This window comes from Canis aureus, chromosome 7 (assembly GCF_053574225.1).
Source record: "Canis aureus isolate CA01 chromosome 7, VMU_Caureus_v.1.0, whole genome shotgun sequence".
NCBI classification, from domain to species: domain Eukaryota; kingdom Metazoa; phylum Chordata; class Mammalia; order Carnivora; family Canidae; genus Canis; species Canis aureus.
In genome coordinates this window covers 69,615,144-69,628,149 of record NC_135617.1, presented here as the reverse complement: position 1 = coordinate 69,628,149, position 13,006 = coordinate 69,615,144, and the positions used below count along the sequence as shown (strand labels likewise).

Sequence of the window (13,006 nt, the reverse complement as noted above, 5' to 3'; positions counted from 1 at the left end):
ATCTTGGGGTCATGGGTTCAAGCCCCATGCTGGGTGTGGAGATTACTTAAAAAAATATTTTTTCTGGGCAGCCCGGGTGCTCAGTGGTTTAGCGCCGCCTTCAGCCCAGGGCCTGATCCTGGAGGCCTGGGATCCAGTCCCATGTCAGGCTCCCTGCAGGGAGCCTGCTCCTCCCTCTGCCTATGTCTCTGCCTCTCTCTCTCTCTCTCTCTCTCTCATGAATAAATAAATAAAATCTTTATTTTTTTATTTTTATTATTTTTTTAAATAAATAAAATCTTAAAAAATTTTTTTCTAAGTTTTGATTGTGAAACTTTTCAAATATTGAGAAAGTAGTGAAAGAATAGTATAGGGAACACTGTACAACCACTGCCTGGATCCACCTGTTATCATTTTGCCATTTTGGCTTTATGTAACTGTACATGTGTACATCTGCCCTTCCACCCTGGCATTTCCAAATGGGGTGTACCTCACCCCTGAGTTTTTCAGCGTGCATCTCCTGGAATAAGAGCACTGTCCTCCATAAACATAATACTGTTATCAAATGTAAAAAATTAGTAATAATACTGATCTGATGATCTGTACCATATTTCTCTCCTTTACCCAAAATGTCTTTTTAAAGCTTGTTTTCTTTTCTTTTTTTTTTTTTTTTTTGGGTGCCTGGGTGGCTCACTCAGTTGAGCATCTGCCATGGGCTCGGGTCATGATCCTATGGTCCTGGGATCTGGCCCCGTGTTGGGCTCCTTGCTCAGCGGGAGCCTGCTTCTCCCTGTCTTCCCCACTTGTGCTCTCTGTAGCTATCTCTGTCTCTCACTCTCAAATAAATAAAATCTTAAAAAAAAAAAAAGAAAAAAAGCCTGTTTTTTGAGCCAGGATCTCACTAAGGTTTTCTCATTCCATTTGGTTGCATTTCTTTGGTTTCTGTTTTAGAACAGTTTTTCATGCTCACCCAATCCATGCTTTTAAAATTTATTAACTACATCAACATTTTTTTTTTGATGAGGCAGGCTTGTGTCTGGGCTCTTTGGTGCTGGCCACACTGACCTGGCCTGCCTTTTCTCTTAGCCTCAGACCCCTGAGCTGTGGTAGCCCCAGATGCTGAGCCAGGCCCAGGATCTGAGTGGAGATTAGTCATGTGGGGATGAGTGGGCTGAGGCCAGCGTTGGGATATCGGCCAGGAGAAGGGAGTGGGGGCTGGAAGTGGGGCCGATGGTGGGTGGGCTGGGGTCTCACTCCAGATTAGAATCAGCTTGGTCATTCATGTCCGTATGGCCTTGGGGCAGGGTGAGTTTGGGGCCGAGGATTCCTGGGAAAATGAGGGGTGTAGGGGATCCCTCCTTATTCTCTCTGCTCCCCCAGATCTTTGGCATTCTGAAGGCCCCTTTCCGCGACAAGGGTGGTGAGGGCCCCCTGGTGCGACTGGAGGAGCTGTCAGACCAGAAGAACGCTCCCTACCAGCACATGTTCCGCCTCTGCTACCGTGTGCTGCGGCATTCCCAGGAGGATTACCGCAAGAACCAGGTGCGCTGGGGCGCCAGGTGGCTCAGTTGGTTGAGGGTCTGGCTCTTGATTTCGACTCAGGCCGTGAATGTCAGGCTCCACTTAAAGTTCTCCCTCTCCCTCTGCTCCTCCCCCGCCACACCATTTCTCTCTTTAAAAAAAAAAAGAAGAAGAAGAAGAAGAAGAACCAGGTGCTAGGCTCACCCTGGCCTGACCCTCCCTGGCCTGGGCAGCCCCACTCCCTTGCTCACTGCCTTGCTCACTCCCTCCCTCCTGCTTTTGTTCATTCAGCAAACATTTTCTGAGGTATACACCTGCTGTGTGCCAGGCACTGTTTCAGGACCCCAGGGATGCAGCAGGGAACCAGACAGGAGCATCAGCTTCCTGGGTGTGCAATCCAGCTCCGTGCTCAGAAGGGCCTCAAGATGGGTTTGCCATCTTGAAAGTCTCAGTTTTTGAAGAAGGGTCTGGCTGTTTAATTTTGCACAGGGACGCACAAATCATGTAGCCAGTCCTGCCAGCCAATTTCCTCCCTCATGGAGGCCTCCCTCTGGTCAGGAGACAGGCTGTGAGCTGAAGAACTATGTTATGTGAACCCACTCTTCTGCCCAGTGCTTGTTTCTTCTCCCAGACCTCCACCTGACTAGGGTTGGGGTTCCCTGCCTGGGGTAGTGGGCTAGAGCAGAGCCGCCCCCCCTCCACTCAGCTCGTCTGGTCTCCAGGAGCACATTGCCAAGCAGTTTGGGATGATGCAGTCCCAGATCGGCTATGACATCCTGGCCGAAGACACCATCACTGCTCTCCTGCACAACAACCGCAAGCTCCTAGAGAAGCACATCACCAAGACGGAGGTGGAGACCTTCGTCAGCCTCGTGCGGAAGAACCGGGAGCCCAGGTGAGCCCACCTGTTCCCTGACTGCGCCCACTCCCTTCTTCCCGGTCCTCCCAGGGCACAGAGGCAGTTGGTGCTGGTCGTTAAAATAGTGAAAAACCATGGCCTCCATGGGTAAATTGTCCACGTGTCTGAGATCCTGGCCTCTGCAGCCCCTTCCTTGGACCCCTCCCAAATTTGACCCAATCTTGGAACAAGAGAGTTGACACCCGATACAGGAGAAGACCTAAGACCCTTCTCTGGTGACGAAATTGGTGTCTGTATTTAGCCAGTTGTTAAATATTTTGAATATCCCTCCTGTCCTTGTGCCCCCTTTACCCTGGCCCCCGGGATCCCCAGCTGGCTTCCCCCTGCCCAGGGTGATCAGGGTGATGCCCATGACTTGTCCCTCCCCAGGCAGCTTGGAGTCCATCACGCCCATCTCCCAAGCTTTGGGGCAGGAACAGAAGCAAGTAAACTAGCTCCAGGGAGCCTGTGCTGCCCGTGGGGACAGGAGGAGGAGGGTGGGCTTCATCCCCACTGGGGACAGGCTCCTGAGTCCCCTCGCACCCCTGCTGTCACCACGCCAGGTTCCTGGACTACCTCTCTGACCTATGTGTGTCCAACCACATCGCCATCGCCGTCACCCAGGAGCTCATCTGCAAGTGTGTGCTGGACCCTAAGAACAGCGACATTCTCATCCAGACCGAGTGAGCCGCTGCCTTGCCCTGCTTGGGCCCTGTGCATGTCTGGGCTAGAACTGGCCCTGGGCTCTCTGGATGTGTACCCTTGCCTGCTGCGTGCCCAGCTCTGTGCCCAACCCCCTGTGAAGCCTGCCTTCTGGCCTCTGCTGGACCAGAGGGGGCCCCTGTGAGGAAGGGGCCTTGGGGAATGAGCCAAATCCTCTGTCCTGGAGAAGCTCACTGTCTAAGAAGTGTGTTTGAGCTGGCACTTGGCCGAGCTCCAGGCAGGGTCTTTGTGGCTGGGCATGCTCGGGGAGGGCTCTGGGCAGGGGGTCCTCCTGTGATGGGTGGCCCTGGTTTGCAGGTTGCGGCCAGTGAAGGAGATGGCCCAGTCCCACGAGTATCTGAGCATCGAGTACTCAGAGGAGGAGGTGTGGCTCACTTGGACGGACAAGAATAACGAGCACCACGAGAAGAGTGTGAGGCAGTTGGCTCAGGAGGCGCGGGCTGGCAATGCCCACGACGAAAACGTGCTCAGCTACTACAGGTGCCTGTGGGCCCAGCTATTGCCTGTCCTTCAGCGCTCCCCATGCCCTTGGGCCTTCTCAGAAGGCTGTCAGCCAACCCCTGCTGAGGGATGAGCTCAAGCAGCTTTGTGGCCTTCACCGTGGAGACTGAGGGAAGGATGACTGTGTAACCCTGAGAGCTCAGCCCAGTGACAGGGCCTGAAAGCACCCCAGACCTGTCCCCAAACATATTTATTTAAAAAATAAGATTAGGGCAGCTTGGGTGGCACAGCGGTTTAGCGCCGCCTTCAGCCCAGGGTGTGATCCTGGAGACCAGGGATCGAATCCCACGTCGGGCTCCCTGCATGGAGCCTGCTTCTCCCTCTGCCTGTGTCTCTGCCTCTCTCTCTCTCTCTGTGTGTGTGTGTGTCTCATGAATAAATATATAAAATATTAAAAAAAAAATAATAAAAAAAAAATTAGTGGATAACACTTAGCAAATGCTGGCCATATCCCAGGCCACTCAGGGAAGGCTCACTGTAGCCCTGTGACTATTAGCACCCTCAAAGTTAGGGAGACAGGCACAGAGAGGTGAAAGAGCTTGCCAGAGCTCACACTTCCTTAGTGGTGGGCCACAGTACAAATCTGGCGTCAGGGCCGCAGTGAGTGAGGCAGGGCTCTGAGCCAGAAGCTGAGGGCAGGCCAGCACCCAGTGCAGAGCAGCACCACCTGAGAGCCTACCTTCAGCCCCTCTTCTGCTCGGAGCTCACCCCTGTACCTGCTGCCCTGCCGAGGCCCGTCCCCCTGCTGCACTTCCCTCCCCTGCAGCTCCCAGCCTCTCTGCTCAGCCAGCTCTCCTCCCATGATGACCTGTTCTGGTTGAGCCAGAAAGTGCCCTCCTCCTTCTCGAGGAGGGGAAAGCTGCAAATCCTCACTCAGAATTGTGTCTTTCCTGTTGCGTTGGCGGGTGCCCGGTTTGCCCTAAATCCCTTGGTCACTTTCCCAAGGCCTCAGGTAGTACTGGTAGCCCTCCTAGGCCCTCACCTGTCGTGTGCTCACCCTGTGCCCCCTCCCCCCACCGCAGGTACCAGCTGAAGCTCTTTGCCCGCATGTGCCTGGACCGCCAGTACCTGGCCATCGATGAGATCTCCCAGCAGCTGGGTGTTGACCTGATCTTCCTGTGCATGGCAGATGAGATGCTGCCCTTTGACCTACGCGCCTCCTTCTGCCACCTGATGCTGCACGTGCATGTGGACAGGGACCCCCAAGAACTGGTCACGCCGGTCAAGTTCGCCCGCCTCTGGACTGAGATCCCCACAGCCATCACCATCAAGGAGTGAGATGGGGAGGGGAGGGCGGGCCAGGCGAGGCCAGGGTTGGGGGGCGTCTCTGTGACCCTCATGCCTCACTGCCTCACCCCCAGCTATGATTCCAACCTAAATGCCTCTCGCGATGACAAGAAGAACAAGTTTGCCAGCACCATGGACTTCGTGGAGGACTACCTCAACAACGTGGTCAGCGAAGCCGTGCCCTTTGCCAATGAGGAGAAGAACAAGCTCACCTTCGAGGTTTCTGGCCAAGGGGGGTGCAAGGGGGCCTCTGGTTTGCCCCCTCACTAGGAGTCAGCTGTCCCCAGGGGTGTCCCCGGGGTTCCATGACCTCCATTCCCTCTATGCCCCAGCCACTTCAGGGAGACGGCACAGACCGCTGGGGCTCCCCGGGTAACCTTCCTTGTGGTCCTCGGTCCTTGCTGCCTCATCAGCCCACCGTGGGCGGCTGCATCCTTGCAGCCCTGTGCTCCCCCGGAGGTCCTGCCTTTTCGGAGGAACTTCATCACCTCCTGACACCTGCTGGGCCCCACTTTCCGGTCCAGTCCCGCCCTGCCCCTCACTTCGGCCCCGCCCCCTCCCGCAGGTGGTCAGCCTAGCGCACAATCTCATCTACTTCGGCTTCTACAGCTTCAGTGAGCTGCTGCGGCTCACCCGCACGCTGCTGGGCATCATCGACTGTGTGCAGGGCCCCCCGGCCATGCTGCAGGCCTACGATGACTCGGGCGGTGAGGCTTTGTGGCCAGGGTCACCCCCAGCCCTGGCCTTCCTCCATCTTCTCCTAGTGCCGAAGTCCCTTCTGATCAGCCCCCTGAGCAGCCTGCCTTCTGGCCTCTCCTGGACCAGATGGGCCCCTCTCTAGGCTCTGTGGAGACCCCAAGGTCTGGGGGAGTCGCCTTCCAACGCGGCTTGGTCTTGAGGGGAGATGATGGGGGAAGACGGGAGACACAGGCCCTGCCTGAGGGGCTCCCAGTCATACAGGGGAGGTGGGGGAAATAGCCCTGCCACGGAGGAATCACCGTCTGACAGCAGCCACGGCCCTGCCCTCAGGGACATCCCTAGGGGGCATAAACCCTAATCAAAATGTGCACAGAGTCTGACACCTGGTGTGTCATGCTCTGCACATGGTGTCCCCTGGGCTGTGCATGCTCTGTAGCAGCCCTTAGGGTGCCCTGCATGAGGGTTCTCACTGGTCTCCCCACACAATGTACCTTTGCCCTGGCCAGTCCTTCTTTACTCAGATTTGGCTTGAAGCTCACCTCCCCCAGGAAGCCTTTCTGGGTTAGCCCTGCAGCTGACAGAGACAGAGTAAGGCCGCAGGGCCCTGCTGTGCACCCCCTGTGATCCCCTCATGCTTCTCCACAGGCAAGAACGTGCGGCGGTCCATCCAGGGCGTGGGCCACATGATGTCCACCATGGTGCTGAGCCGAAAGCAATCTGTCTTTGGTGCCCCCAGCCTGTCTGGGGGCACTGGTGCCACGGAGCCACTGGACAGAAGCAAGTTCGAGAACAATGAAGATATTGTGGTGATGGAGACCAAGCTGAAGATCCTGGAGATCTTGCAGGTAGCTGGGCAAGGACAGTAGTTGGAGGTGTTGGGAACAGGGCAGGAGACTGGGTCCCGGGACAAGGAGGTTGTGGGGAGCTGAACCCCAGCTCAGATCACAGTATCAAGTACTGTAGGGCTCCATAGTGATTGGTTGTGTAGCCCACTGGTTTTCAAAGTATGGTCCTTGGGGTGCCTGGGTGGCTCAGTGGGTTGGGTGTCCACCTTCAGCTCAGGTCATGGGTCATGATCCCAGAAGCCCAGGATTGAGCCCTAAGTTGGGCTCCCTGCTCAATCGGGAGCCTGCTCCTCCCTCCACCTCTCACCTTGCTCATGCTCGGTCTCTCTCTCTCTCTCTCAAATAAATAAATAAAATCTTTAAACAAAACAAAACAAATTGTGGTCCTTGGACCAACAGCAGCAGCAGCCTCACCAGGGAACTCAGAAATGCATATTCTTGGGTCCTGCCCCAGACCTACATGCAGAACAGAAGCACCTGAGGAGGCCCACAGTTGTGCTGTGACAAGCCTCCCAGGTGATGGCTGGTGCGCTCTAGAGCCTAGCTCCGTCCCTCCACTGTACACCTGAGGAAAGGAAAAGCAGGGACTTTACTGCCAGTGGCCAGAGATTTTGAAGCAAAGCTAGAGCTTTGAGAGCCCGTTTCCTGGTGAGGCAGACAGTTTTTCCTGTTCTGGGTCTTGTTTGAGAACCCCCCCAACACTTGGGGAAGGGGCTTGTAGGATCCCCAGGACTGGTAAGGATGCTTGCGTTTGCCTTGCTGCCACCAGAGGACGGGAAGGGTAGTGCAGTGATCTCCTTGGGGACCCAGGCTGGCCAGGGGCCTGGGCAGGGGAGTCAGAGGATGTGATTCATTCTAGGAGCTAAGGGCTTCCAGATCTGCATCCTGGGGTGTGGTCAGAAGCTCTGTGGCCCATAAGGATAGAGGCCAGTCAAGGGTGTCTGCAAACCATCTGTCCCCAACCCCCTGCCCCACACTGGCATCTCCTGCAACCCCCTCCCCGGGTCTTCAGTTCCAAGCCCCCTGCCGTCCAGCCCCAGGCAGAGCAGGGTAGGAGGATGAGGTTGGCCTCTGGGTCCGGGGAGCTTCATTCTCATTCCCGTCACTGTCCTCCCTGCGCAGGAGGGACAGAGTGGTCTCTGCCTCATTTGGAGAGGCGCTGTCATCGTCCCTCAGCACTGAGGCAGGAGCGGGGGAGAGGGTGCTCTGGACCTCCCCAGGGAGAAGAGTCTGGATTTTCTTAGCTTCTGATGCTCTGCAGTATCTGGAACATCAGTGCCGAGATCCCTGTGCTTGAGCTCATTCTGGGTCCCCCTCCCCCGTCCTGGGGCACAATTGGCCTCCCCACCTCAGCCCCGTCCTCACTCCCATCCTCCCCACGTCTCCAGTTCATCCTCAACGTCCGCCTGGACTACCGCATCTCCTACCTGCTGTCCGTCTTCAAGAAGGAGTTTGTGGAAGTGTTTCCCATGCAGGACAGCGGGGCTGATGGCACGGCCCCGGCCTTCGACTCCACCAGTGAGCACCCCCCGCCTCCCCCCACCTTCCACCTTCAGGCTGAGGCTTCATGACTCACCCAGGGGTGCACATTAGTGGGGTGGAGGCTGGGAGATGCCTCGAGGCCAGCTCCCCAGCCCTGCCTGTTTCCCAGATCATCCAACTGTCGCGGCAAGGGGCAAGGGCAGACATCATTCTCTCCATCTCCTAAATGGAGAAACAGAGGCCCAGAGAGGGGCGGGGACTTGCCCAGGGTCACAGCCTGTCAGAGGCTGAACCAGGCCAGGACCCAGGTCTCTTGGGGCCCAGCTTGGAACTATGCTCAGGCCCCTGCCCTGGCTGGCTCACCCCCACCGAGGAGCATGCAAGTGGAGTACAGGGATTGGGGTGGTTTGGGGTCCTCCCTGTTCCCTCAGCTGTGTGCTCCCCATCTTTCCTGGGCACGGACCTGCCACCTGCCCTCATCTACCCACTTGCTCCCCGCAGCTGCCAACATGAACCTGGACCGCATCGGGGAGCAGGCGGAGGCCATGTTCGGAGTGGGGTGAGGCTGGGGGGGTGGTGGGGCTGGTGGGTGGTGCCAGCACGGGTGTGAGAACCCCCTCTTGGGTCTCCAAGGCTGGGGCTGGCCGCTCCTCCCACCCCCTGCAGCCTCTTGGCTGTGTGCTTTTGCTCTCTCGTGCCTACTTGGCCCCAGGGACGTGGGGGCCACTGGGGCCCTAATGTCATCTTGGTCATTCCACTGCCCTCACCAGGCCCGTCATGGCTGTGTGGGCATTGGGCCCAGGGCCAGGAGCCGGAGGGGGCGGGGGCGGGGGGCGGCGGGGACGAAGGGAGGAGGATAGGGCCTGTAGGCAGGGCTGCGATGGGGAGGGGTCGCCCCGGGGGGTTGGGCGCTCTTAACCACTTCTCTGCTGCCCTTGGAACCTATTGAAGCTCTTGGACCCTGCTCGGAATGGCATTTATAAATTCACAAAATAAAGTGCATGAATTACAAAGGAAACCAAGAGCTTTGAGATGCAGTTATCAAAATATTGAAGAAAACAAATTTGAAGTGACAGATATTTGGCTCTTTATTAACACATTAAGCAACGAGCTGTGCCGGGGGTATAATTAGGAGCATGATTTCGAAGTAGTGATGAATGTAAACGGTATTCACAATTCCTGTAACAACTGTAAGGTGGTGTGAGAACATCTATGATTTTTCTCGGTGACAAAATCATACGTACTGCTAATTTCCTCTCGCTGGAGGCAACACTGCCTTTTGGAGGCAGGTCAACCCAGAGATGTGACTTTCCCCACCCCGTTCCTGGCCCTCAGCCCATCCCCACGAACCTCTGTTGGGGGTGAGTGTGGGTCTCCCCACGGGAGCAGCTGCTTGAGCTGCTTCATCCAGGGGAGCCCTGCGGGGTCTCAGCGGATGTGGGGATCCCTCGGGGCTGGTGGCTCTGCACACACTGGGCAGAAATCACTGTCCTGAGCGAGTGTGACACTGGGCGCTGCATGTGCAAAGGGGTGTGGGGAGCTCGTGTGCCCACCGTGCCCCTCGTCCGGCACCACAGGAAGACCAGCAGCATGCTGGAGGTGGACGACGAGGGCGGCCGCACGTTCCTGCGTGTGCTCATCCACCTCACCATGCACGACTATGCGCCGCTCGTCTCGGGGGCCCTGCAGCTGCTCTTCAAACACTTCAGCCAGCGCCAGGAGGCCATGCACACTTTCAAGCAGGTGCCGCTCCCATCTGAGCCCCTGGGCCTGGGGGGCTTGCGAGTGGTGGTGGGGTGCCCCAGCCCTGCTCTGGCTGGTGCTGGGCGCTCAGGCTTGACCACCGCAGAGGAGCTCACAGCTCAGGGGAGCTCAAGATATTTCTTTCGTGTTCTCGGTCTTGCTGAGGTCCTTAAAGAGAAAGGCCCGCGGTTGGCCACCTTTATGACCTCTTGGCCTGACGTAAGGCCTGTCACTTTTTTATGAGGTGGACAGCACTTTAGAGTTTACAAACCGTACCACATGCGCCTTTGTTGGGTGCTTCAAGTCATTCCTGGCACGCAGTCAGCTCTCGCTAAGGTGGTTGGCTCTGTGACTGCTGTGTCGTGTGGTCTTGACAGCTTCCCCCCCCGCCCCCGGAAATTCCACCAGCAGGTGCCAGGCACCAAGCAGCAGCCCCTGGCAACGTGGTTACGACTCTCATTCCTGTTTTATGGAGGGGGCGTGGAGGCCCAGGAAGCTTTCCTCCCTCACCCTGACCAGGGCGAGTGAAGTGGGAGCCGAGGTTCACGTACCTCCTGTAGCTGGCATTCAGTGATGCCAGTGTGCTTGATTCTGCCCTGTTCGGGGTCGAAGTGACCAAGTGACAGGCCTTAGTGGCACAAGTCAGTGAGTAACTGAAGCCAGGGGGCGGGGCGGCTTGAGATGAGGAATACAGGGAAGCCTCCAGCCATCAGGGAAGGCTTCTTGGAGGCAGTGGACCATGGCGGAGCCATCAGCCCTGGGTAGGAGCAGAAGTGGAATGGAGATGCCGGGAGTGGAGGCCTGGAACAGGGCAGGTCCCCGAGTATGGGGGGTGGTCTCTACAAGGCGGTGGAGCCGGGGTGCCCGTCCAACCTGGCACGCCCTCCATCAACCTTCAGGTCCAGCTGCTGATCTCGGCTCAGGATGTGGAGAACTACAAGGTGATCAAATCGGAGCTGGACCGGCTGCGGACCATGGTGGAAAAGTCGGAGCTGTGGGTGGACAAGAAGGGCAGCGGCAAGGGCGAGGAGGTGGACACAGGTGCAGCCAAAGACAAGAAGGAGGTGAGCGGGGCGACAGGGAGCTGGAAGTCCAGGGCTCCCGGTGAGGCTGGGCCTGGCTAACTGCCCCTGCCCCCTCCCCGGCCCCATTCCCTGTGTCCCCAGCGGCCCACGGACGAGGAGGGCTTTCTGCACCCACCTGGGGAGAAGAGCAGCGAGAACTACCAGATCGTCAAGGGCGTGAGTATTCTGGGGCCCTGAGGTCCCCCGGAGGCCCCAGAGCCGGGCCTTTCCTGCCTCCCCACTCCGCCGGCCGCTGGCCCTCAAAGTACACATCTTCTGGCTTTGCATGTGCCTTAAAGACAACCCTGCCAAGGTCCAGATGGAAGTATTTTAAAGCTAAAGGAATTTAATGAAATTCCATTTCACAGTCATATTGTTCTATTTACTTTTATGGGCAGAATTGGGTTTTTAGTGCTCCCCTGCCTTGTTGCGGTGATCTGACTCAGTGACCGTGGCCTCCTTCCCCCTTCCCGTCCCTGATGTGGCCTGGGGCTTGGCTGGGCCGGCAGGGGGCTCTGACCAGCCTGAGCAGGGGGGCCAGGGCGGAGGGAAGGCGCTCCAGGCTCACCGCCCCACCCTTGCCAGATCCTGGAGCGGCTGAACAAGATGTGCGGCGTCGGGGAGCAGATGAGGAAGAAGCAGCAGAGGCTGCTCAAGAACATGGATGCCCACAAGGTCATGCTGGACCTGCTGCAGATCCCCTATGACAAGGTGACCTCTGACCTCTGGCTCCCTGGGGCAGCTCCCCGCCAGGCCCTGACCACACAGTAACCCCGAATGTTGACCTAGCCCCGCCTCACCCCAATCCTTGACCCTGACCCCAGTAAGTTTCCCTCTCTGGCTACATCCTGACCATCTCTGCTTCCCTGTGACCTCTGACTGTTGTCTCTGCATCTTGAGCCATGTTGATCCTAATCCGATCCCAGCCTGTCTGTGACTCATGAGGTCAGCTCCTCATAATGACTGCTGCTGATGATTTCATACCCTAGCCTCGCTCTGATCTCTCACCCTGACCTGTCTCCCACACACCCTGGCCCCAGACTCCAAATTCAGCATCATTTCACCTTTTGACTTTCCATGCCTCACCTTGACTGACCTTGATCCTGATGTGTGCCAAGCCTCTCACTGGCTCTTGAGCCCTATACCCAGGGTTCACCTGACCCTGACCCTGACCCCTCAGCCTTGCTCCCCCATGCCAGCCTCACCTCAGCCTCTGACCCTTAGCCCCTCACACATTTCCTTATCCTGACCTGGAGGCCCAGCTTTCACCTTAAGCCCGGCCTCCCTGTGGTCCCAGTCCCAAGCCCTGACCTGCTGCCACACTTGTTGGACCTCAGGCCCAAGGCCCGGCCTCACTCCCCATCCCCTCCTGGTACCCAGGGAGATGCCAAGATGATGGAGATCCTGCGCTACACGCACCAGTTTCTGCAGAAGTTCTGTGCGGGGAACCCCGGCAACCAGGCCCTGCTGCATAAGCACCTGCACCTCTTCCTCACGCCGGGAGTAAGGGCACAAGGTGGGAGGAGCTGCGGGGGGAGGCAGGACCTGGATCCCCCTTTCTCATGACTGCCCACCTGCCCACAGCTCCTGGAGGCGGAGACCATGCAGCACATCTTCCTTAACAACTATCAGCTGTGCTCGGAAATCAGCGAGCCCGTGTTGCAGCACTTTGTGCATCTGCTGGCCACCCACGGGCGGCACGTTCAGTACCTGGACTTCCTGCACACTGTCATCAAGGCCGAGGGCAAGTACGTCAAGAAGTGCCAGGACATGATCATGACCGAGGTGAGGACGAGGCCAAGGGGCGCAGGGGAGCTCCACTGGTGGCTGCAGACAGGGAACTCAGGAGGCAGGATCCAAAGTTAAGACAAGTCAGATAGCGAGTCACAGAAGGGACACTGAAGGCATTAGCCCCAGGGGAGGGAGAACTTAGGTCACAGGGGCAGGTCTAGGAGGACTCAGACGGCAGGCCTGAAGGCACCCAAACACTCCTCTCTTTATCCTTTTATTATCACGTATTTAAAAATTGTTAAAGCAGCTGCTGTATGCCAAGGGCCATGTGTACCTGGGGGATGTCAGGGGGGCACCATCCTTCATGCTCTCTGTATGGGCCCAGCATCTGGAGGAGGGGGCACTTCATCTGGGTCCAGGTTCAGCCCTGATGGTAGAGGGCCCGAGGCATCAGCCCACAGCCCTGGGGGCCATGCAGGGGAAGGTGTTCCTGAGTAGTCAGGTGAGGGCCGGGGTCAGAGTCCCAATCTCTC

At 57.4% G+C, this 13,006-nt stretch overlaps 1 protein-coding gene across 3 annotated transcripts in view; it reads left to right on the top strand.

The window, feature by feature from the left end:
* Nucleotides 1-13,006, top strand: part of ITPR3 (inositol 1,4,5-trisphosphate receptor type 3) — a 68,032-nt gene that overhangs the window by 37,991 nt on the left and 17,035 nt on the right. For all 3 annotated transcript variants that reach the window (XM_077904400.1, XM_077904401.1, XM_077904399.1), the window contains exons 15-30: nucleotides 1,360-1,521; nucleotides 2,223-2,395; nucleotides 2,962-3,081; nucleotides 3,419-3,601; nucleotides 4,645-4,896; nucleotides 4,984-5,128; nucleotides 5,475-5,616; nucleotides 6,254-6,453; nucleotides 7,842-7,971; nucleotides 8,437-8,494; nucleotides 9,513-9,678; nucleotides 10,578-10,742; nucleotides 10,845-10,919; nucleotides 11,328-11,453; nucleotides 12,123-12,245; nucleotides 12,327-12,527. In XM_077904400.1, the coding sequence (XP_077760526.1) occupies nucleotides 1,360-1,521; nucleotides 2,223-2,395; nucleotides 2,962-3,081; nucleotides 3,419-3,601; nucleotides 4,645-4,896; nucleotides 4,984-5,128; nucleotides 5,475-5,616; nucleotides 6,254-6,453; nucleotides 7,842-7,971; nucleotides 8,437-8,494; nucleotides 9,513-9,678; nucleotides 10,578-10,742; nucleotides 10,845-10,919; nucleotides 11,328-11,453; nucleotides 12,123-12,245; nucleotides 12,327-12,527 (2,421 nt within the window). The remainder of the gene's footprint in view (nucleotides 1-1,359; nucleotides 1,522-2,222; nucleotides 2,396-2,961; nucleotides 3,082-3,418; nucleotides 3,602-4,644; nucleotides 4,897-4,983; nucleotides 5,129-5,474; nucleotides 5,617-6,253; nucleotides 6,454-7,841; nucleotides 7,972-8,436; nucleotides 8,495-9,512; nucleotides 9,679-10,577; nucleotides 10,743-10,844; nucleotides 10,920-11,327; nucleotides 11,454-12,122; nucleotides 12,246-12,326; nucleotides 12,528-13,006) is intronic.